The following is a 23,982-nucleotide window of genomic DNA, read 5'->3' as shown; positions in this document are numbered from 1 at the left end:
TAGCTTAAGGTCTTTTTAAAAATTACTATTTTTCATTATCTGAAGAGATGCATAATAAAAGGGCCCATCAGGGCCCAATGGCAGGAATTCTAGTTTCTCTCGAATAAAGCAATAAGGATTAATGACCTAATAATAGAAAGATCTGAATTTACTTTCTGGAAATAATGGGTTTTGAAGTTGGAGCAAAACTGAACTTCTTTTATTATCTGGGTTAAATTTAAGGAAAAATGGCAAGGTTTCAGACCAGCAGAGGGCTACACCTGCAGTAAGAGAGGGAGTATTGCTTGCTTTTTCTTTTGGCCTTGACAGCATTAGCCTGAAGAGCCACGTTCATCTTAGCCCTACAGAAATCACACTGTAGTTAATAATTTGCTTCCTAATACAATATAGAGACATTCTATAGCTAATTTTCTTGCCAATGCTGACACTGTTACCATCATTTCTATGTTACATTTTTTTTCAGACATTGAGAAAAATGGTTCTAACATTTTTTAAAAAATGAAGGGGGAACAGCCCTTTTAACTTGAATGCTATTTATAAAGCTAAAAAATGCCAACATGCGCTATCATTAGGTTGGAAGCATTCGTATTTAAACAGGGAAGGAGAAAGAACTAAAGAATAAAAAGATAAAGGGAATGGATAGGGTACCTGGAAGAGTTTTCTTCGGGAGAAAAAAGAAGGCAATAGGATGTTTAAGAGCCATCAGGAATTATTTTAGATGTTATACCCTGGAACCTAAGCCTGTGTTTGCTTAGAAAAATGTAGAATAAAAAAATTGTAATTTTTTTTATTATTAGTAATGCAATTTAATAATTTAGTCCCTTTAATTATTGGCATTGCTTTGTTAAGATACTAATTATAAAATGTTCTTTGAATGAACTACTTTATATTTTATTGGTAATTAAAACCAAAGACTTCTTTAAATAGGTATTAATTATATAAAATATCCATTCTAAAGATATTTTTGGTGAACCAAAATGAAACATAAAAGTAAATGAATTAATTTATAAGAAATCAAGAATATATAACAGACAACGGCTTGCATTTCTGTTAAGGTTTAGTGTGAGGTCAGAGGTCAAGGTACTAATAAGAGTGTTTGGGATGTCTGCTGCCATGAAACAAAATGGAAACTTGATTGATAGCTAGAGGGTTGAAGGGAGAGAGTGTAGTGGAGAAAGCAAAGGTCAGGGAGCCATTTCCCTTCTCTGCATGTATAACGATCAACTCTCTCCAAAACAAAATGTAGATGATATTGATCAATATGGCATATGTTGTGCACATTTCTATGAGTATTGTGAAATGTCATTATATATGAAGTTGTAATAAATGTTTTAGTATTTTGAAAGCTGAAATGAAATACTTTACAAAAAATGGTGGTAGTTTTGAAGCCAGCTTTGAACTAACTATAGTGTACCTTATTTGATCATGTGATTAAATGTGCACTATTAATAGTCTGAAAAAATAATTTGAAGAAACAGTTTGGATGAAATTGTAACAAATCCTCATTTGTTTTCTTTATAACTTCTTTTTTAAAATTCTCTTTAAAATAGGTCTGGTTTGCATGAAGTCGAGTAGTTCAGTTGTGGAATTGGTTATGCTACTGTGTTCTCAGGTGAGTGGCAAGAATAAATGTTGAATTAAAAGTAGATTATCACATGAATTTGTTTTCATGGGGGATTTTATATTTGCATTACTGAAATTTTTGGTATAATAAAATTGTGAGTTTGCTGTTTTAAAATAATTTTATTTGTATTGCAAAAGGATTATTTCTTATTTTTGATACTTGCAGATAATTTTGAAGCAAGCATGAGAGGAAGTGAGAAACAAAAGTTTTTAGAGTCACTTTAAAAATGTCCAGATCAAATGATCTTGATAATTTCTTTGCTGTATATATTAAGGTTATAAAAACAGATTTATTTCTATATCTTGTGGAGTGCCACGCTGACTCCACTGGGAATTATGGGTTTACTTCCCTTTTGTGCAGAGGTTATAAAATGAGCAATAAATGATTTTGAATCCTTGTCATTGGTAATTATTTTTGACATGCACAGTAGATTTGGGAAAACATTAACAAAAATGTGGCAGCTATCATAATAAGATGTAGAAAATAAATTCCTAAGAGCAAAATTATTTCAGGTGTTCCAAAACCTTGTACCTCATGTGGTAAACTTTAATGATTTTTTTAAAAAAAACTTATATAAAAATCATGTATCCTGTGAGGTTTTCTTTTCTGTTTTGCAATTAAACAGATGAATGTTTTTATTGAGAGTTTTCTTTGTAGTCTTTTAAAGTGATATCTTGCTGGTAGTAAATTCCCCCACTTAAAACTTTAAAATAGCCTTTTTTAATAGGAAAGGTATTGGTCTAGAGGTCAAGGGTTTTGACCCATTTCAAAACCTTTGACCTTCATTTACAACTCTCATGGTTTACTTGCCTAACGAATAAGGATAATGCAAAATTAATGTTTCTTTGCATCGATTTATTTGTTTTAGTGCCTATATGCCAAATTTATTTAGACTGTGCTGATGGACATTTCATGAATATAAATTAAAGAATCATAGAAGGTGTGAAAAATCAATACTATGCATTGTCAATAAGGTGCAATAAGAACAATTACTTCTAGAGATTACACCTAATGGATTTTTGTAATGAACTTGTGAGAAGTAGTTACTTAGTAGGCTTATGATTCTTAGATTTAGTGAGAATCATGTTCTATAATTTAATCATCTCGTTTAGAAAACTCCATTTCTTCAAAAGCTGACTAGATAAAATTTCTCATTAAGCCATTTGATTAGAAATAATTGTTTCTTTCTTGGATAGAAATTGCCATATAGCATTCTTATGTCTACATGAAATTGCCCTCACTTTACAAGAGCACTCACTTATGGTTTTGGATGTTTCCTTACAAGAATATAAATTTATTGTTCATAGTGATATAATTGTTTCATAGGTGAATTTTCACAATGAAATTTTACTTTCTAGTTTAGAAGAATCGAATGTATTTTTGGTACATGGAAGCTATTTCCAATATAGTATATTGCATATTTTAATGTTAGGAGCTGCAAAGATAAAGAATGACATGTTTTAATATGCCTATTTATCATGTATGTCACAGTACTGTTTAATACTAATGCAATCAAATGGGATATGAAGATCATGTAGTACAGTAAGTTTCAAGTCAGAAATTGTCAAGGTTTTTGTTTGAATAAAATACATTATTGGGTATTTGAAGTCCTTAACATTTTTTGTGAGTTCTTCAAAAGTTCCATGGCATCTCTACAAGATGTAGCACAGTGTGAAAAATGATGTGAAAAATGAAGCTAGAATTAGCTCCAGATGTATACAGATTGTTCTGGGGTGATAATTACATTTTTCACTTTGAATTTTCCTAATCCAAAGAGGTCAACTTGGCAATCACAAAAGTGATTTATTTTGTTAAGAAGTGAACTGTCTTTTTCTACATGAAAGCTTAAGAGATATGAAATTGAATTTCAAGTCGACATTTTACAGATCCTGGGTGGGGATGGCTTGAGTTTGATTGATAATTTTTTTTGGTCTGAGATAGGGTGGGAAGCAAAAGCTACCATCTTGCTAAAATTTTAATTAATTTTTTAAGAGGAGATGGAGAGGACAGAGTGCCAAAGATCGAAAGATCAGGTCAAAAACTACTTTTTAATCACATAAATAATGGGATATGCTTATGAACTTAACATCTGCAAATTTGATTTAGAACTTTACAAATTAGTTGGTGTTAATTTCATGACAATCAGCCATGCTCTGATTATTTTTCTTGAATCCATTCAAAACTTATATTCTTTTTGTGTTATTTTTAATAAGGTGTTTAACTGCATTTTATTTGTAAAAGAGAATTTAGAGCCTAAATTTAAGAAATGAGGAAATGATCACATTTGGTTAGCTGACAATAAAACCAAACAGATCACTATATATTTGTTTCGACTAAGATTGTCATTTTCAATGTCCACTCATTTACCAATAGTTGATTAGGCTATACATAATAGTTGATTAGGCACCATTTCATATTTTAGTCTATTTAAATGTTAATATTGTTTAGGCAAAATGTTATTAATTAGAGTTGGAAACCTCTCATAATACTCAGCATTATGTTTTTGATTATAATTAAAATATGAGGTTTGTAAAAATAGATTTATTCATCTGTTGAATCCCATGTAGAATAATTCAAGAATGACTGAAGTTCCAAAGATCAATTTAAATCCTCTTTATTTCTTAAAATAAGACTGCTTACATTATTCAGGAAACTGTATGTTCTCTGTTGCAAATACACAAAAATTGAACAAGTTCTCAACTGTGTTTCAGGTGGTTTTTCACAAACATGCAACTTATTTGTGTGCCAAATTTGTTGTATATGTGTATAAACCTGTTTTAAATATATATGAATTTAAAGAAAATGTTAAGCAAATGTTTCAAGTAATATTACTCCAGCATTATATAAAGTGTTTGTATCTTGTTCATTTGACATTAATATCATTTTTGAAAGACTTGACGTTGCATTCAAGGCCACTTTATAAAAGCGTTGTGTTGCTCGTCCTAATTCAGTCTGACATACATTCCAATAACACTACCTCCCTTCTTGGGTTTAAAGCTAAATTTATGACTGTGCATTGTGAAGTGCATCATTTAAAAATGGTTTCAACCCAAAACATCTAATAAATAAATAATGTGTATGGCTACTCAGTAGTAGACTTTGTAGACTAGAAATCATTCCTTCGGATACTCAACAGTCCACTATCGGAGAGGGCTGTCAGATAAATCTTGTGGTAGCTGCATTCTTGTCCTGTAAATCACATATTATTGTCTGAGCCTTCTGCCAGGTCATCTATTCTTTTCCCATTTATCAGAAATGCATACAGTATATAGAAAAACTAGAAGCACCATGTAGTCTGGACTGGCATCCTGTCTGAGTAATTAATTAGCAGCAAAAGTTAATTTAAAATACTATTTTAGGCTGATTATTCTTTAAAAAATTTTTCAACAAAATATGTAGATTGTTGCTGTTTTGGGAAATATTTTCTTTACATGAAGGTAATGATATAAGGTTTGGTCATTTTTGACTTGTATTTCTTTGTGTACCTCTGAATTATTAATTTTAAAATTATAATAATTTATAATAAGAATGAGATAGTTCTTATGATTATTTTATGTCAGTTTTATGTTTGAATTTTTTTCCTGAATCTTCAGTAAAACGTTTCTTTATTTTTTGTTCTTCTATACTTTCTTTTCTCTAATCCCAAGTTTCTTCTCCATTTTGAGTTTATTTTTTCTGAATATATGATATTAATATTCTTTTCTATAGTTATGATTTTATAGATGAATATTTTCAGTATGAGAAGATTATTAAAATACCTCTCTTCCACCACCCCCAAAAAAGGCAAACCAGCTCCATACATGGCACAAGGTGTCCTTTACCATTTAGGTCTCTCTTAATGCCTGAACCTCATTTCTTACCACTTATTCTCAAGCCATGCTGAACTATTTAAAGATACCCAAATATGCCATTATATTTCTGTGTCTTGGTACATGCTTTTTCTTTCCCTAAGCTGCCCCTCTTTCTGACTTGGTGACTTTTGTTAGCTGCTGCTTATCATTCAGAGCTCAGCTTAATTATCTCATTCTCCGAGGATCATATCTATAATTGGTATCTTTTTGTCTTAATCTTAGCACCAATTATAGAATTTACCACAAATTGTAAGTATAAATATGCTAATTGGTTTACTTGTTTACTGTTAGTATTCCTCTTTGTTTTCTAGATGCTATGAAGGTAACGGCTATTTCCGCTTTGTCCATTAAAGTATTTCTGGTACCTAGCACATTATGGCTTAGTGAATATTTATGGAAAAAATGAATCAGTTAGCTAGCTCCTAGATAAATTACAATCTCTTTTGGAAAGATTTCCTTTACCCTCTCTTCCCTACAACTCTATGCCTAAATGAGGTATTGTGCAGAACACTCACCCATAGTTAATTTCATTCTATATTTAAGTTGCCTGTTGTTTTCCTTTCTCTTTCATGTAGACCGCAAATTTCTTGAAGACAAGCACTGTGTTTTTTTTCTATTGTATCCCCAGCGTCCAGTATAGTACTGTTCAACCATATAAATGTTTATATACTTGTATAATTCATAAATCAATGGTAACATGGATCATAAGTCACCATATTTTGGACTTTGTCTTTTGGTCTTTTTCATTAGGAAATACCTCCATACTTTCCTGTATTAATTAGTTTTTATATTAAATCTTCATTTTCATTAAGACAACTAATTTTATCATTACCAAATAGTGTAGTTGTGTTCATTTATGAGCAGGGCCTTTGGTTTTTCATTTTCTTGTGACTTAATCAGATTCACCTCATTTTTTTAAGACAGGGTCTTGCTCTGTTGCCCAGGCTGGAGTTCAGTGGTGCAATCATGGTCCACTGCATTTGACCTACCAGGCTCAAGTGATCCTCCTGCTTCAGCCTCCCAAGTAGCTGGGACTACAGGCACATGCCAGCATACATGGCTAATTTTTTGATTTTTTTGTTGAGATAGGGTCTCCTTATGTTTGTCAGCCTGGACCTCTTTCTTTTTTTTTTTTTGTTTGAGACGGAGTTTCGCTCTTGTCGCCCAGGCTGGAGTGCAATGGCGTGGTCTTGCCTCACTGCAACCTCTGCCTCCTGGGTTCAAGCTATTCTCCTGCCTCAGCCACCTGAGTAGCTGGGATTACAGATGCCTGCCACCATGCCTGGCTAATTTTGTATTTTTATTAGAGATGGGGTTTCACCATGTTGGCCAGGCTGGTCTTGAACTCCTGACCTCAGGTGATTCGCCCGCCTAGGCCTCCCAAAGTGCTCGGATTACAGGCCTGAGCCACTGTGCCCGGCCCCTAGCCTAGACCTCTTTTTTTAAAAAAAACACTTTAGCCCAGGTGGGAGGATTGCTTGAGGCCAGGAGTTCGATACCAGCCTGGGCAACATAGCAAGACCCTATCTCTACCAAAAAGAAAAACATTTAACCGAACTTGGTAGCATGTACCTGTAGACCTAGCTACTCTGGATGCTGAAGCAGGATCGCTTGAGCCCAAAGATTCGAGGTTACAGTGAGCTAGGGTCGCACTGGTGCACTCCAGTCTGGGTGACAGAGGAAGACCCTGTCTCAAAAATAAATAAATAAATAAAAAACCTCAACTTTATTGAGGTGTAATTTATATACAGTAAATACCCACACATTTTAAGTGTACTGTTCAGTGAATTTTGACATACACCCAACCATTTTAATCCTCCAATTTCCCTGTGCCTCTTTGCAATCAATCCCCTCCTCTGTCACCTCAAGTTGCCAGTGATTTGATTTCTATTACTGTGGATTAGTTTTACTTACTGCTGAACTTAATATAAATAGAAATTTATTTCTTTTAAGTGGAGTGGTTAGCTATTCATAGTGTGCTGTGTTTAGGGTACGCTTCAACCTTTTTTTTTTTTTTTAACTAAAACTTACTATCTGGTATTAGGAAAATTATGTATTTATTTCAAAGAAATAATTGAGGTAATGAAATAAAGGATTATTTTTTGCCAACCAAAAAATAGAAATTTTGACTATGAGTTGCTTTGCTTAATCAAAATAGAAATAAGCCTTCTTTTTTTTTTTTTTTTTTTTTTTTTTTGAGATGGAGCCTTGCTCTGTCGCCCAGGCTGGAGTGCAGTGGCGCGATTTCGGCTCACTGCAACCTCCATCTCCCGGGTTCATGCCATTCTCCTGCCTCAGCCTCCCGAGCAGCTGGGACTACAGGCGCCCACCACCACACCCGGCTAATTTTTTTGTATTTTTAGTAGAGACGGGGTTTCACCGTGTTAGCCAGGATGGTCTCGATCTCCTGAGCTCATGATCCACCTGCCTCGGCCTCCCAAAGTGCTGGGATTACAGGCGTGAGCCACCGCGCCCGGCCAAGCCTTCTTAACTTCATTATGCATTTCTTTCACCTATAAGGAAATCCTATGATACGAAGTTTTGTATAGCAGTTTGAGGAGGCCATTATTCTGTACATTTAGAATTTTCAGTTTTATGGTCAATCAGGCTCAGTTCAAATGCTGTCTCTTCTACAGAGCTTTGTGTGAATATATCTGCCTTGCCCAAGTCCTTTTCTTTATGTCTGCTTCTGGTATTATTTATTAATTTATTTAGCAAACATGTGTCGTATGCTTTTAAGACAAGCCCCTTCCTTTAAGGAAACTATCATCTATTATTCCTTAAGCAGTAGAAGAGACAATTAGTGAGCGAGACAAATAATTGTAATATAAGATAATAATTTTAAATGGACATTAACAATTTTCCTTGGTTGAAATTGTGGTAGCCATGTGCTTGTTTGATCAACTCTCACTATCTGACTTTTTCAATACAGCAAATTCCACAGTGAGTACCTTGTGATAATAATAGTAGGTGTTCTGCCCAGTGTGGTGGTTTGCAACTGTAATCCCCGCTACTGGAGCTGAAGCATAGAATTGCCTGAGGCCAGGAGTTTGAGACCAGCCTGGGCAACAACATGAGCAGACCCAGTCTCAAAAGAAATTGTTCCATGAAAAGAATATACAGTGTTAAATAAGTTTGGAAAATGTTGGTTTCAGTACATTTTAATTTCAATTTCAAAAAGGAATTTTTAATTCCTTCTTGATGTGTTTGTAACTTATCCTTAGAACGTACTTATAAAAAATTAGTGGATATAAATTGATTGTCCCTGAGCTTTGTTATTGTTACTACCTATGACCTTTTGATTGCAGATGGAATGAGAATCAATAGGGTAGGCTTCTAATACACTCATATCGTTTTGCTTTAGAGCTGCTGTGAATGCTTTGTTCTTATAATATACAAAGACCGAGAAAGTAGGTATTCTTTGCTGAAATGCTCAGAATTCATTTTGTGCGCAGTAAAAACAGTTGACCTTAAAAGAAGGAAGTATAGACTTGTGAGGACTGGATAGGAAGTCTATGGTAGTTGGAGAGGTTAGGTGAAGATTCAAGCTATATAAATTGGTCATGAAAAACTTAGATGCATGAACTATTTTAAAATATTTAAAATCAGCTCAATAACTGTACTTTATTGCTGATATGCAAACATGCTTTATTGATTCAAAATTTTATAACAGATAACTTTCTATTATAAGGTGGAAACATTTGTCTTGAAACAATAGCAAAAACATTAATACAAAATAAATCGGAGTAAAGTACTTTTTTTTTCTTTTCAAAAATAAAATAGGTTGATGGGTTGGTGAGCATTAATTGATCTTTATTTGAGTTTCCATAATATTGATTTAAAAGTGCTGTTACAACCAAAGAAAAACATAATTTAACTTTAGATTCAGGATTTGACCTGAAATACAGGCGTCCTATGGATTCACCAGCACACTAGGATTTAGAAAACACAACCTTTGAGGTAAATTTTGTGGAACTGGCAGTACACCCTGTGGCTTGGCAGTCTAGTCAGAAGGATGATACCATGCTGACTATATAACTAGATCTTTGAACATTATTCTCAAGGGTGGTAAATGCAAAACAAAGTAATATCAACTGGCACTTAATTCTGCAAGTTCCCTGCTGATTGGGGTATTCAGTGAAATGGAACTCTTCCTGACAGGAAGTCAGCCTGTGAGTGTGGAGACATCTGAAAATAAAATGTGTTTTAATTTGGCACCCTACTGTTTTACAACTAGTCTTTTAAATTTGGGATTAAGAAGAGAGTTAGGAAAAGGGAGAAATACACAAATGGGAATATTCTGAGCATAACATTTTTCTTTGGTTTTAATGATGTTGTGCACATGTACCCTAGAACTTGAAGTATAAAAAAAAAGAATACAGATCAGTGTCTCTGTTTCTCAGCTATCATTGCTTGCTTTTACTTAGTACTTTTTTTTCCTATTCTAATCAATCTACTGAAGTTAAGGAATTACAGAGAGGCTAGGTTAAAAGTGTGAATTTTGAGATTGCCTTTGTTTAATACCAAACTCTCTGATAACTTTTAGAAGTTTTAGCTATATTCTCATACTATATAGTTTTTGATGAATAGTATATAATTTAATGGATTTTAGTCAGAGTAGTCAGAGTTCATATTAGGCATTCCAGCTTCTCAGGATCCAGATTTAAATCTTGCTGTATGTTTATGGTATTTGCAGTGTTTAACTTAGTGCTGCGATAAAATTATTATTTAGTAATTTACATACCTTGACATACATAATAGGACATAGTATAATTTAGGAGGGAATGATTATTATTTGAGTAATTGCACAAACATTCCATCTATTGTACATTTTTTAGTCAGGCACCTATTTTTATTCAAGCTGTTATTTTATAATATGAAAATTCAGAAGTATATATACAGTTTTAGCAAAATTTGAGGCTTGAACTTTGATTTAGGCCTGAATAAAAGAATCAGAATCTTGATGCAATTTATTTGGTTTTCTAGTACTGAATTCCTCAGCTGTTTGAGGTCAACTGTGTACAGGTGGCTCTTGTCTCTGTCATGGGTCATAAAAGGAAGAAGGAAAAAGATGCCTTAGGTGGGTTTTTAAGAAAAGGCTGAGGCCAGGAAAATACTGTGATGATAGATTTTGAATATATATATATATTTTTTTGAGACAGAGTCTCACTCTGTCACCCAGGCTAGAGTGCAGCGGCATGATCTCGGCTCACTGCAATCTCTGCCTCCCAGGTTCAAGTGATTCTCCTGCCTCAGCCTTCCGAGTAGCTGGGATTACAGGCACACGCCACCATGTCTGGCACATTTTTGTATTTTAGTGGAGATGGGGTTTCACCATGTTGGCCAGGCAGGTCTCGAACTCTTGACCTCAGGTGATCCACTGGCCTCAGCCTCCCAATGTGCTGGGATTATAGGCGTGAGCCACTGTGCCTGACCTAGATTTTGAATTTTCTTTTTTTTTTTTTTTTGGAGATGAAGTCTCACTCTGTTTCCCAGGCTGGAGTGCAATGGCATGATCTCTGCTCACTGCAACCTCTGCCTCCCAGGTTCAAGCGATTCTCTGGCCTCAGCTTCCCAAGTAGCTGGGATTAATAGACACCTGCCATCATGCCCGGCTAATTTTTGTATTTTTGTAGAAACGGGGTTTCACCATGTTGGCCAGGATGGTCTTGAACTCCTGACCTCAGGTGATTTGCCCGTCTCTTAGATTTTGAATTTTAATAAATTTTTTATTCTATTACTTATTTACTGTGTAACCTTGGCAAATTACTTTCCTTTCTTGAGTCTCAGTTTCTTATTAAGTGAAATGTGTATATTAAGATCTTATTAGCGCCAGGCATGGTGGCTCATGCCTGTAATACCAGCACTTTGGGAGGAGTAGGTGGATGGATCATCACAGGCAGGAGTTTGAGACCAGCCTGGCTAACATGGCGAAACCCTATCTCTACTAAAAATACCAAAAAAAAAAAAAAAAAAAAAAATTAACCGGGTGTGGTAGTGTGTGCCTGTAGTCCCAGCCACTTGGGAGGCTGGGGCATGAGAATTGCTTGAACCTGAGAGACGGAGGTTGCAGTGAGCCAAGACCATGCCACTGAGCTCCAGCCTGGGTGACAGAATGAGACTCTGTCTCAAAACAACAACAAAAAGATTTAATCAGACACTGTTGGTGGGAATCTAAATTAGTACAACCACTATGTAGAATGGTTTTTAGTTCCTCAAAAAACTAAAAATACAGCTACCATATGATCCAGCAATCTGACTGCTGGGTATATATCCAAAAGAAAGGAAATCAGCATATCAAAGAGATATTTGCGCTTCTGTGTTTGTTGCAGCACTGTTCACAATAGGCAAAATTTGGAAGCAACAGTTGAACTCAGAGATAGTAGAGAAGGATGGTTACCAGAGGCTGGGAAAGGTAGTGGGAGGATGGAGGAGAGGTGGGGATGGTTAATGGTATAAATAAAATAATAGTATTTGATAGCACAAGAGTGTGACTATAGTCAATAATAATTTAATTGTACATTTTTACAACAATGAAAAAAGTATAATTAGATTGTTTGTAACACAAAGGATAAATGCTTGAGGGGATGGATACCCCATTTTACAGGATGTGATTATTATGGATTGCATGCCTGTATCAAAACATCTCATGTACCCCATAAATATATACTCCTATGTACCCAGAAAGATTAAAAAGAAAAAAACAAAAAGTATTGAGATAGAAGATGCTAGGAAGTTTTTAACTAGTAAAAGGTGTTAAACAAAATTAAACGTATCATATCCTTTGTTATAAATTTAATGTTTAAATTAATATTTCTGTATCTCGTGTTAAAAATTACATTTTTACGATCCACATATAATTCTAACACTACTTTCTCGAAAGAATTTTAAAAAAGGATCTTATTAGGCAGTGCATGTAAAACTGTGCAGTACTGTTTACAGAGCAAAGTAGGTTGTAAATTAAAGTTACTGAATTCTGAATCAGTGTTTTTTTTTTTTTTTTGAGATGGAGTCTGTCTGTGTCACCCAGGCTGGAGTGCAATGGCGCAATCTTGGCTCCCTGCAACCTCCGCAGTGATCTTCCCACCTCAGCCTCCCCAGTAGCTGGGATTACAGGCACCCACCATCATGCCTGGCGACTTTTTTTATTTTTGTAAAGACAAGGTTTCACCATGTTGGCCAGGCTGGTCTTGAACTCTCTACCTCAGGTGATTTGCTCACCTTTGCCTCCCGAAGTGCTGGGATTAGAGGCGTCAGCCACCACACCTGGCCGAATCTGAGTATTTTTTAACAGCACTCAAAATCCTCTTCATTTATTCAGTATTTCCAATGTAATTGCCCAATAGGTTCTTCTTGCCTGCTGCCAAGGTAGAGCCAATTTATGAATACTGGGGAATTGCAATAGGGAAAAAGTTTAATACACATACAGCTGGCTAAATAGAAGACTGTGGAGTTTTATTAGTACTCAGATCAGCCTCCCTAAAAATTTGGAGACTAGGGTTTTTTAAACATATTTTTTTGGTCAGAGTGCTGCTGATAGTTTGGGGATAAAATCATTGGATGGTGGAAAATGGTCCTCTTTTGCTGAGTCCACTTCTGGGTGAGGGCTATAGGACCCTTGAGTCATGAAACTTGAGTCTGGCTGGAGTGATCTGGTCATCAGAAATATAAAAGTCTAGGCCAGGAGCAGTGGCTCATGCCTGTAATCCCAGCACTTTGGGAGGCTGAGCTGGGTGGATCATCTGAGGTCAGGAGTTTGAGACCAGCCTGGACAACATGGCAAAACCCCGTCTCTACTAAAAATGCAAAAATTAGCTGGGCGTGGTGGCGGGTGCCTGTAGTCCCAGCTGCTGGGGAGGCTGAGGCAGGAGAATAGCTTGAACCCAGGAGGCGGAACTTGCGGTGAGCTGAGATCATGCCATTGCACTCCAGCCCAGGCGACTCCATCTCAAAAAAAAAAAAAAAAAAGAAATGCAAAATGCAAAAGTCTTAAAAGACATCTCAAAAGGTGGCCAACCTTAGGGTCTACAACAGTGATGTTATTTACGGGAGTAATTAGGGAAGTTGCAAATGTTGTGACCTCTGGAACAATGGCTGATAACTATGCCTACATCTTAACAGAATTCAGGCACTTCTCATCCTCCTAACCTGGTGGAGCTAGAAGAGGTCTCATAGATTAGCCATTTCTGGCCTTCATTTCCATGTAGACAAGGATAATGGATAACATTCACTTTTTCAATAGGCTCCCAAAGATGATTCCGTGGTTTTTATGTGCTAGCTATTAATGACTGCCCTTTCTGGGATACTAAACAAAATGTACCAAAATACAAGTAACACTGATGTCGTGTTACTTGTATTACTACTCTAATTGTTTTTAAGTGCCCCTTTTGTCAACTTTAGTGCTTTTTGTTTATACTATGTTACTTTCAACGTACCTCCTGTTTTACCGTAGTTGAGAAATACTTTTATAGTAGTTAATCTAGTTCTGTGATAATCCACCTTTTTTTTCTGGTCAAGTACATTATTATCATTAACAGTTGTTCATTATGATGATTCCTGAGTCCTAGTAGAATTTGAAACCTCCTTTGCAAAATTATAACTAAGGAAATTATGACACTGAAATATATCAGACCTAACCAACTCCATCTTGCTTTTAACCTCCAAGCTGTCCTTGTTCATTCCTAGGCGTAGGCCAAACTAGCCTTGACAAGGAATTTCATTTATAGTTTAAATAGTAGCCCTTCCCAAAAGCTAGACTGTTCTTGTAAAATGAATGAAAGGCCACCAGCCACCAAGTTAGGATGAGAGGGGCTGGAATTCTAAATATTACCAGACATTTTTCCAGAGGTCATAAGATTGCAACTTCTCCAAATACTCTCGAAAATAACATCACTACTGTGAACCTATGATTGGCCTTTAAGATGTCTTTTCAGGTTTTTGCATTTCTGACAACCAGATGGCCCCACCTGGACTTGCCAACCAGTTCTGTCCCCACGCCCCCGCCCCGAACTAACTCAGCATAAGAGGACAACTTTGACTCCCTATGATTTCATCCCCAATCCAAACAATCAGCACTCCTGACTAACTGGCCTCCTCCCCACCAAATTATCCTGAAAAACAAACCCCCAGGTTTTGGGGAGACTGATTGGAGTGATACTAAAACTCTTATCTCACGCACAGCAGGTTCTACATGAACGATTTTTTCTCTATTGCAATTTCCCTGTCTTGATAAATCGGCTCTGTCTAGGCAGCGGGCAAGGTGAGCCCATTGGGTGGTTACAAATTGGGGAGAAATAAAAGGAAATATCATTTTCAAAAGCCCTCTGTAAAGAATCAGATTCTGGCTAAGAGTGTAGATCTTAAATGTTCTCACTGATATGACTCCGATGAGTGGAGGAACACCAGGGTTCTTGATCCTCATGCCAGTTTAGATAAAATGACACTGACACACGTGGAGTGGTTTTAAGGAGCAGAGAGTTTAATAGGCAAGATAGAAAGGGGAAAGAAAGAAGGAAGGAGCTTCCCTGTACAGAGACAGAGGGAGCGGGGCTCCAAAGCCAAGAGAGGGAATCCCAAATGCAGTGGATACCAGTCAGGTATATGTAGAGGCTGGAGGAGGTGGTGTCTGATTTGCATAGGGCTCAGGGGATTGGTTTGACCAGGCATGTCATTCACGTAGGGCAAAAAGGCTGGGCCTCCCACCCTAGCCTTTTAATATGCAAATACAGGGCACCATGATGTTCTACACACATGGGGATATGTGGGGGCAGCTGTGTTGCCAGGATCATGTGGGGCAAGGGCAAAAAGGCAGCGATAATCACCAAGTTTGGGTGGACCCAGTTTCAAATGGCCTAAATTTGCATATCAAAGGTTGCCATCAGGCTCAAAGAGCCAGGACTTTTACAAGAAACGTTTCTGAAGCAGCTTTAAAAACGAAAACTTTCCGAGGACCCCTTTTCCTCTCTATCTGCCTAAAATAATTTCTTAATAACTCCTACAGCATCACCACAAAGTGATAAGTATATGAGGCTATAGATATGTTAATTAGCTTGATTTAATTATTTTACAATGTATGCACGTATCAAATCACCTTGGATATATAAATATATACAATTTCTTTTTCTCAGTTATACCTTAATAAAACTTGGGCAGAGAGTGGGAATAAAAGAATTAGATTCTGGTCCAATTTATTCCTGAATTAGTGAAATGCCCTTTTTCTTTTCTCCTGATTTTATCTCTGAGTACATACTAACAAATTTACTTTCCTAGTAGAGTGTCTTTATATTTTCTTTCCAGGAGAAGCTGTAGTTGTTTACTGTTTTGTCAAATTCAAACTTCTCTGCCTTATTTTCAAGGCCTCTTAATAGCTGTTTTATTTTCATTTATACTTATTTCCATGCTGACTTACAAATAGTATCCATATATGAGACATATGTGTTAAGCATATCACACTATCTTCTAGGTAGTTAACCAGAAACCCCAGACTGTGTAACCCTAAATCTGTTCCCCACATTCTCCTGACACTTTCTCTTCCACAGTGGGCTTTTATAGATAGTGAGTGTGAAACTGTTTACCAAGGTCCTGAATACTGGATACAACACAGTGCATTCTTTTTGGTAGTAATTATTTATTTCTGTAAATTCTTCATTTAGAAGCTCAGATTATAATTAGGCATTTAATTGAAACATCAGTACTGCCTTGTTTGCTGGCTGGCTTGTCAGTTTATTCTTGTTGCAGTGTATCAGATACTACAAAATTGAAGTTAAATTTAATTTTGGTTTCTTTTTATTTCTTTTCCTGAGAAAAGCTTACCTATTTCTTTACTTGAGAAGTTGCTTGATCTTTCAGACTTGTCTTGTATTTCTATCCATTGGAACGGTACACTATTATCCTATAATTGTTTGTGAAGTGCTACTAATTCGTGAGAACAGGATTCTATTTGCTAGTATTGTAAGTTAAAAAGGGAAAAAGAAGTTGGTTAGGGGCAGTGAGAAAGTAAAATAATGAGGGAGAACTTTTAAGAAGCTTTCTGTTGCTTAACCAGTCTCCTTAGCAAATCTGGACTGCTGCCTTAAGTATTCTGGCATTAGGCAGTTAGATTGCTCGGTGTGATATCAGCTTGTCACAAGAAGCTCAGCTGCCCACCTTTCAGTTTATTGTAGCCTGATAGGCTGTATACTTAACAAATTAAGCTGAATTTCTGACATTGAAAACAAAACCAGTCACAATGCAGTCATTATTAGAACCAACACTTGGAGCATAAGGTGACTTGATTTGCTTAATTTTTTTTTCCAGTTCTTGCCACATGGCACTAAATTTAAAAAAAAATGTTTTTGTTTCCTTTGCATATTTTGAATTTGCACTTGCTGGTAAGGTTCACTTTTCGTCTGCTTGCTGTTTCTGTTCTCATTTGGTTTCTTCAGCGTGATTGACTGAGACATGGCTCCCCAACAAATAGCCATGACAAATCCCTGGAACCTGTGAATGTTAGTTTATTTGGAAAAATGTCTTTCCAGATCTTATTAAGATAAAGATTTTGAGATGAAAAGATAATTTTGGATTATGTGGGTACACCCTAAATGTTATTGTATGTATCATTATTAGAGATCATTAGTGGGAGGCTACAGACAGAGAAATGGAGGACAAGGCAATGTGAAAATGGAGCAGAGAGACCCTGTTTTCTTTGGCCCCAAGCCAAGGAATGCTGACAGCCACCAGAAGCTGGAAGAAGCAAGGAACAGAGTCTCCCCTGGAGTCTCCAGAAGGAGAATGGCTCTACTGATACTTTTATTTTGGCTCAGTAAAACCGATTTCAGACTTCTGGCCTTTAGAATTATGAGAAAACAAATTTATAGTACTTTAAGCCACTAAGTTTGTGGCAATTTGTTACAGCAGCTACAAGAAACTAATATATCCAGTAATGCTTTGAAAGTCTCTGAGTATTCTTAATGAAGTGTTTCTCCCTCTTTCAGTAACAGTGTTAAGTTATGATTTATTTAACAAGCAAGACCAGGTGCAGTGGCTCACGCCTGAAATCCCAGCACTTTGGGAGGCTGAGGTGGGAGAATTGCTTGAGTCCAGGAGTTTGAGACCAGCCTGGGCAACATGGTAAAACCCTGTTTCTACAAAATATGCAAAAATTAGCCGGGCACGATGGTGTGCACCTGCAGTCCTAGCTACTGGGATGCTGAGATGGGAGGATCGCTTGAACCCAGGGAGGTCAAGGCTGCAGTGAATTGTGATAGTGCCACTGCATTTCAGTGAGTGACAGAACAAGACCCTGTTCTCAAAAAAATTAAAAAAATAAAAACAAGTATTCAAATGTTCGTTGTATGGAAAATTGAATTAGGCACTGTTGAGGACTTAAGGAGGGTAGAGGTCCCTACTTTTAAAGTAGGAGGGTTGAGGAGACAGATTTGTGATGATTTTGACTCAGAAGAAAAGGTGCAAAATAAATTAATATTGTATTGATTTCTAATGGAGGTGAAATTAATAGGAATAAAATACCACTAGAGAGATGCACTGTTGATTGTTTATCAGTCCTGTTTTATTTCTGGGGCAAAACCAAGTTATCAAGTATTTCATCATTTATTATTTCAGTTATGTTGTAGATCAAACAATGGTTTAAAACAGACGTCCCCAACTCCTGGGCCACAGTACCAGTCTGTGGACTGTTAGGAACCAGGCCGTGCAGGAGGTGAGCGGCAGGTGAGCCAGCCAAGCTTCATCTGTATTTATAGCCGCTCCCTATCACTGGCATTACTGCCTGAGCTCCGCCTCCTGTCAGATCAGCAGCGGCATTAGAATCTCATAAGAGCATGAACCCTGTTGTGAACTGTGTGTGCAGCTGATCTAAGTTGTGTGCTCCTTATGAGAATCTAATGCCTGATAATCTGTCACTGTCTCCCATCACCCCCAGATGGGACTGTCTAGTTGCAGGAAAACAAGCTGAGTGCTCCCACTGATTCTACATTATGGTTCATTATATTATTATTTTGCTACATAGTACAATGTAGTAATAATAAAAATAAAATGCACGGCCGGGCGTGGTGGCTCACGCCTGTAATCCCAGCACTCTGGGAGGCCGAGGCAGGCGGATCATGAGGTCAGGAGATCGAGACCATCCTGGCTAACATGGCGAAACCCTGTCTCTACTAAAAATACAAAAAATTAGCCAGGCGTGGTGGTGGGCGCCTGTAGTCCCAGCTACTCGAGAGGCTGAGGCAGGAGAATGGCGTGAACCCGGGAGGTGAAGCTTGCGGTGAGCCGAGCTGGTGCCACTGCACTCCAGCCTGGGCGACAGAGCGAGACTCCGCCTCAAAATAAATAAATAAATAAATAAAATAAAATGCACGATAAATGTAATGTGCTTGAATCATCCTGAAACCATTCCCCACCCCCTCACCCCCTTGTCTGTGGAAAAATTGTCTTCCATGAAACTGGTCCCTTGTGCCAAAAAGGTTGGGGACTGCTGGCTTGTATCATGATGTTTATGCATAATATGTATTAGGACTTTGTATTATACTTGGTATGCATATATATATATATATATATACACACACACACACGTATATATATATACACATATATATACATATATATGTGTATATATATATAGTTGGTATCAGCTATTGTCTCATTGAGAACATTGATAAATATTTGATAAGAGTTACTGAGTCATTCTGGATTGAAAGGTCTTATTTCTGTACACCAGGAAAGTCATTAAGCATACTATGACTGGCTTTAGGTTGTGACTCTTGACAACCATAAGAAGTTACTGTAACATAAAGTGTATATGTCTTTGCTAATATATGTTTAAATTCAGAGACCAAAGCTTTATAGGTAGATGTATTATGAGGTTTGGAAAATTTAAATTCTGCAGATATCACCATTTCATAGCATAAACATAAGATACCTTATTTGCTCCTACTGAATGCTAAAATGAATGCTGTGTTATTTTACAGTTATTTATGTTTTATTTGGAGTTAAACTTTGAGCACTGAAATTAAAATGTCATTTTCGTATTAACCATAAAAACTTATTCCATGAATACATAGTGCCAGTTTACAGTGGTTGTTGTTCAGAGTAGAAGGCCCCAAATGGTTAAACAGCAGGAAAGTTTTCTGCTTTTACTTAAAAACTGCTGTTTTCTATATGGCTTATTTACCACTTGTTTAATTCTTAATGTTGTGTGCTGTGGGATTGAGCATGCAGAAGTCAGCAGAAAGAGTTCTGGTTTTTACATCTAGAGCTTTTACTTGCTGTACAATAATAAAGGCACTATTTTATTGGGTTACTTGTAATTAACTTCACCACTAGGCATTCATATAAATCATTTGTAATCTGTTTTCTTTAGATTTTTATTCTTTTAAACTGGTGTAACATACTTGTTTTCTGTTGTCTTTTTACAAATGGATTGAGGTTGTAATTACTTTTTGGAATTATGCTGTCAGAAACCAACATATATGTGGATTCAAGAAATGATTGAGGCAAGCTAATGAATTTTATATAACAGTTTATAAAGATTTGTTACCGAAATAAATATTCAGTAGTAGGATTGTTTTGTTGCAAAACTTAATAAATAATGATTTTCTCTCAAGTTAAAAAGTGTCTAGACATTCAAAAAGTTAAAATGGAAGCAATCATTAATTAGAAAATATACTTTTTATGTTTTTCAAAATTCTGACAGTAAATATATGAGATTTCTTTGAACTCCTCCTTATCAACTTAAGTATATTAAAAAAAGTAAACATTAAACCTTCATGTGTTTTCCTGTTTTGCATAATATTATCTAATAAATGCCACTTTATTGACTAATACTTTATATCATTTTATGCCTAAAATTTTTTATGATTATTAGTTTAAAATAAAAATTAAAATAGAGGCAGACTTTTGAATAAAAAAGAAACATTTAAAAAGAAACACATATGTATTTCTGGCTGGGTTTAAGTTGGCTATATATTATCCTAAGCTAAATATTAGAAAACAAACATTTGTCTCTAAGAATAACTTTGTTTAGAAAATGTTTATAGTGGTCTGTAGACAGAATTTAGAAGTATGAGATAATTTAATTCTAAATTAAAAGTATTGAAATCTTGAGTTGATAATTCTTATAAAATAAATATGTATGTATTGAGGTGGGAGATAGGAGGTAGGAAGAAACCTGTTTGCACCCATGTCCTGAAGTAGTGCTTCTAAAAATAATTCAGTTGGTAAATACTTTTTATTATAGTTGAGAACATTAGATGGTTTAAGAATCTTTTAAAAATAATTAGCTGTTTTATATAGTTTTAATGGAAGTCTTTCATGTTTCCCCTCCAGAAGTCTCTAATGAACACTCCTTGTAATTTCAGTGCAAGCTTTGAGATTCCCTAAAGACTTGACTTCAGACCTCAAAGGGCAGCAATTGCCATATGTCTGAAGAACTAGAGTTGCCAAACAGACTGACCGTGTACTAATAGGACACATTTATATGGCTCCTAAATGTGGAGCCCTGATATAGACTTAATGATGATCATCTGTTGAGAGCTTGTAGCTGGAAAGAGTTAGAGCAACTTTTTTGTCACCTTTATGGAAATCAAGCTTTCTGTATTGATTAGTGAAAGATCTTGAGTAAATTGATGCCAGTTTGGAAGTCACTGGAAGGATCATTATTGTCTGGAGATATGTTTTACCTGAAAAACTGTAAATACAGATTTTTAGAGGTACTTGCAAATATATTAATATTTCATGTGCCTAAACATAAAAGCAAGAGGATTTTTTGATTATTTACAAATAATTAAAAATGTGTTTATAGTAATTACATAATTGATTTGCATGGTTATCTTAATTTTTTGGAGTTTAAGATATTTATATATTTTGTGAATGCCGTGAATAGTTACTTTCTCTTTATTCAATTCTTTACTATCTGACCTGTAATATTTATACAAGCTACAGGTACATATTAGATGAATATGTTCACAAAAATAAGGGAAACCAAAACTTTCCGAAGGGCAGTATTCTATTTTACTATTTCACAGACTGATTAAAGAAACAATAGAATAAAATCTTTCCTTTATTTTTACACTATATTCTTTTGTGGTATGTGATTATTTAAGTTTGTGTTAGATATGATGTTGAGAGAGTGCTGACACAAAGTGCAAACATTGTTGAAAAGTTAATGATAGTTTACTTTGAGCACTTAAGATTACTGTATCTTGAGCATGAACAGTTTTGCCTAGTTTTTTTTTTTTTTTTTAAACAGAGTCTCACTCTGTCTCCAGGCTGGAATGCAGTGGTGTGATCTTGGCTCACTGCAACCTCTGCCGCCTGGGTTCAAGCAATTCTCCTGCCTCAGCCTCCTGAGTAGCTGGGACTACAGGCATGCACTATGCCCAGCTAATTTTGGTATTTTAGTAGAGACAGGGTTTCACCATGTTGGCCAGGATGGTCTCAATCTCTTGACCTCGTGATCCTCCCACCTTGGCCTCCCATAGTGCTGGGATTACAGATGTGAGCCACTGCACCTGGCCAGTTTTGCCTAGTTTTGACCTTTAGTCTTGTGTGTAATGTGTTTCTCAGTTTTGTGTTAATACATTCCCTTCCTCATTTGAGCTATCCTCCCTGGCTTTCTCCCTGAACTCCTAGGAGTGTTTCTGTCAACTATTTAGGTAATTGGAGGTACATCCATCCAATTCACTTCGTTTTACAAGGGCATAGATAACTACATCTTAACAAATCAATATGGATATTTCATTGAAGAACCTAAACCTTTTAATTTTTATATTTTTATAATAAGGAAAATGAAACAGTTTGACATGAGTTCAGGTTTAAAAATTTTTTTTCTTTATTCTTTAAAATATGTTTGGTTTCTGAGAGCAAAACTTATAAAAAAGGGTAGTATTACTATGAGTAGAAATGGAAATAAACTCAAATTTCATTTGGTAGGTTACAATATTGAATTTAGATCCGGTGCAGTGGCTCATACCAATATTCCCAACACTTCGGGAGGCCAAGGCAGGAGGATTGCTTGAGGTCAGGAATTTGAGGCTACAGTGAGCTATAATCATCATGCCCCTGCACTTTGCCTGGGTGAGAGAGTGAGACCCTGTCTTTTTCAAACAACAACAACAACAACAACAACAACAACAACCACCCTCAAAAAACTGACTTTAAAAAAAGTACAGATTCTTAATAGTTAGCTTATAATACTTTTGTATTTTCATAGTTTTTTTCATATTTGTAAAACTTGAATGCATGTTCTATTTTTTAGAGATTTTCAAGAATAATCTTGGATAAATACCTGTTGTCCAGTTACAAAAATATGTGTGTATTACAATTTTTATTTTTTATTCATCTACTATTCTATATATTTAGGGCATATGATTTATTTTTATTTTTATTTTTTTGACACGGAGTCTCACTTTGTCATCCAGGCCGGAGTGCAGTGGTGCGATCTTGGCTCACTGCAACCTGTGCCTCCTGGGTTCAAACAATACTGCCTCAGCCTCCTGAGTAGCTGGGATTATGGGTGCCCGCCACCATGCCCGGCTAATTTTTGTATTTTCAGTAGAGATGGGGTTTCACCATGTTGCCAGGCTGGTCTTGAATTCCTGGCCTGAGGTGATCCACTGGCCTTGGTGCTGAGATTACATGCGTGAGCCACTGTGTCCAGCTGGGCATATGATTTTTAATTTAAAATTTATTTTTCATCAAATAAAGCACCCAAATAATAGTATAATACTGAAACAGATAAACAGTAGTTCTCTGCCTCTTTTCCCCCTCTTCCCCATGATTGATTCTTAACTCTTGGAAGCAGCCACGTCTTTCAAATGTTTTTAGTTGTTGACAGTGATATGCTTGAATTACTATTTCTTTTTTTGTTTGTTTTTTGAGACACAGTCTGGCTCTGTCACCTAGGCTGGAATGCAGTGGCATGATCTTGGCTCCCTACAATCTCTGCCTCCTGGGTTCAAGGGATTCTCCTGCCTCAGCCTCCCTAGTGGCTAGGATTATAGGCGTGCACCACTGCACCCAGCCATGAATTACTGTTTCTTGATTTTTAAACTTTGAACATTAATCTTTTGTGAAAGACGACCATTGAGTACTTAAACTCCTCTCCTTTTAACTTTCACTCTCCTGCTTCTTTCTAATATACTTTCATAATAACATTTGTTAAAACCATACTTAGTATTTACGTTATTATCATGTATTTATGCCAGAGCTAAAAAATGTACTATGAATTACATATTTTTCTTTCTTTTTTTTCTCCCCTCTTTTCTCCTCTTCTGCCCTCCTCTCTCTTCTCTGCTCCTTCTTCTCTTTTCCCTCCTCCTCTCTTCCCTTACTCGTCCTTCCTCTCCCCTCTCTTGCTTGCTGGTCTTTTTTTTTTTTTTTTCATTCTTTCTTGTAGAAGTAATGATTTTGTCCTTTTTCCTTTACTTATATTTCTGTGCACTCACCACAGATTGATCTTTAAATTCTTCTCTGTAATCATAAAACGCATTGGAAAAAGTGGTTAAACCCACT

General features: G+C 36.1%; 1 protein-coding gene across 12 annotated transcripts in view; it reads left to right on the top strand.

The window, feature by feature from the left end:
* Nucleotides 1-23,982, top strand: part of LRBA (LPS responsive beige-like anchor protein) — a 761,353-nt gene that overhangs the window by 222,844 nt on the left and 514,527 nt on the right. For all 12 annotated transcript variants that reach the window (XM_063809071.1, XM_054683898.2, XM_526701.8 and 9 more), the window contains one exon: nt 1,551-1,612. In XM_063809071.1, coding sequence (XP_063665141.1) covers nt 1,551-1,612 — 62 coding nt within the window. The remainder of the gene's footprint in view (nt 1-1,550; nt 1,613-23,982) is intronic.

This window comes from Pan troglodytes, chromosome 3 (assembly GCF_028858775.2).
Source record: "Pan troglodytes isolate AG18354 chromosome 3, NHGRI_mPanTro3-v2.0_pri, whole genome shotgun sequence".
Classification (NCBI taxonomy): Eukaryota; Metazoa; Chordata; class Mammalia; order Primates; family Hominidae; genus Pan; species Pan troglodytes.
This window is presented reverse-complemented; position numbering and strand designations above follow the sequence as displayed.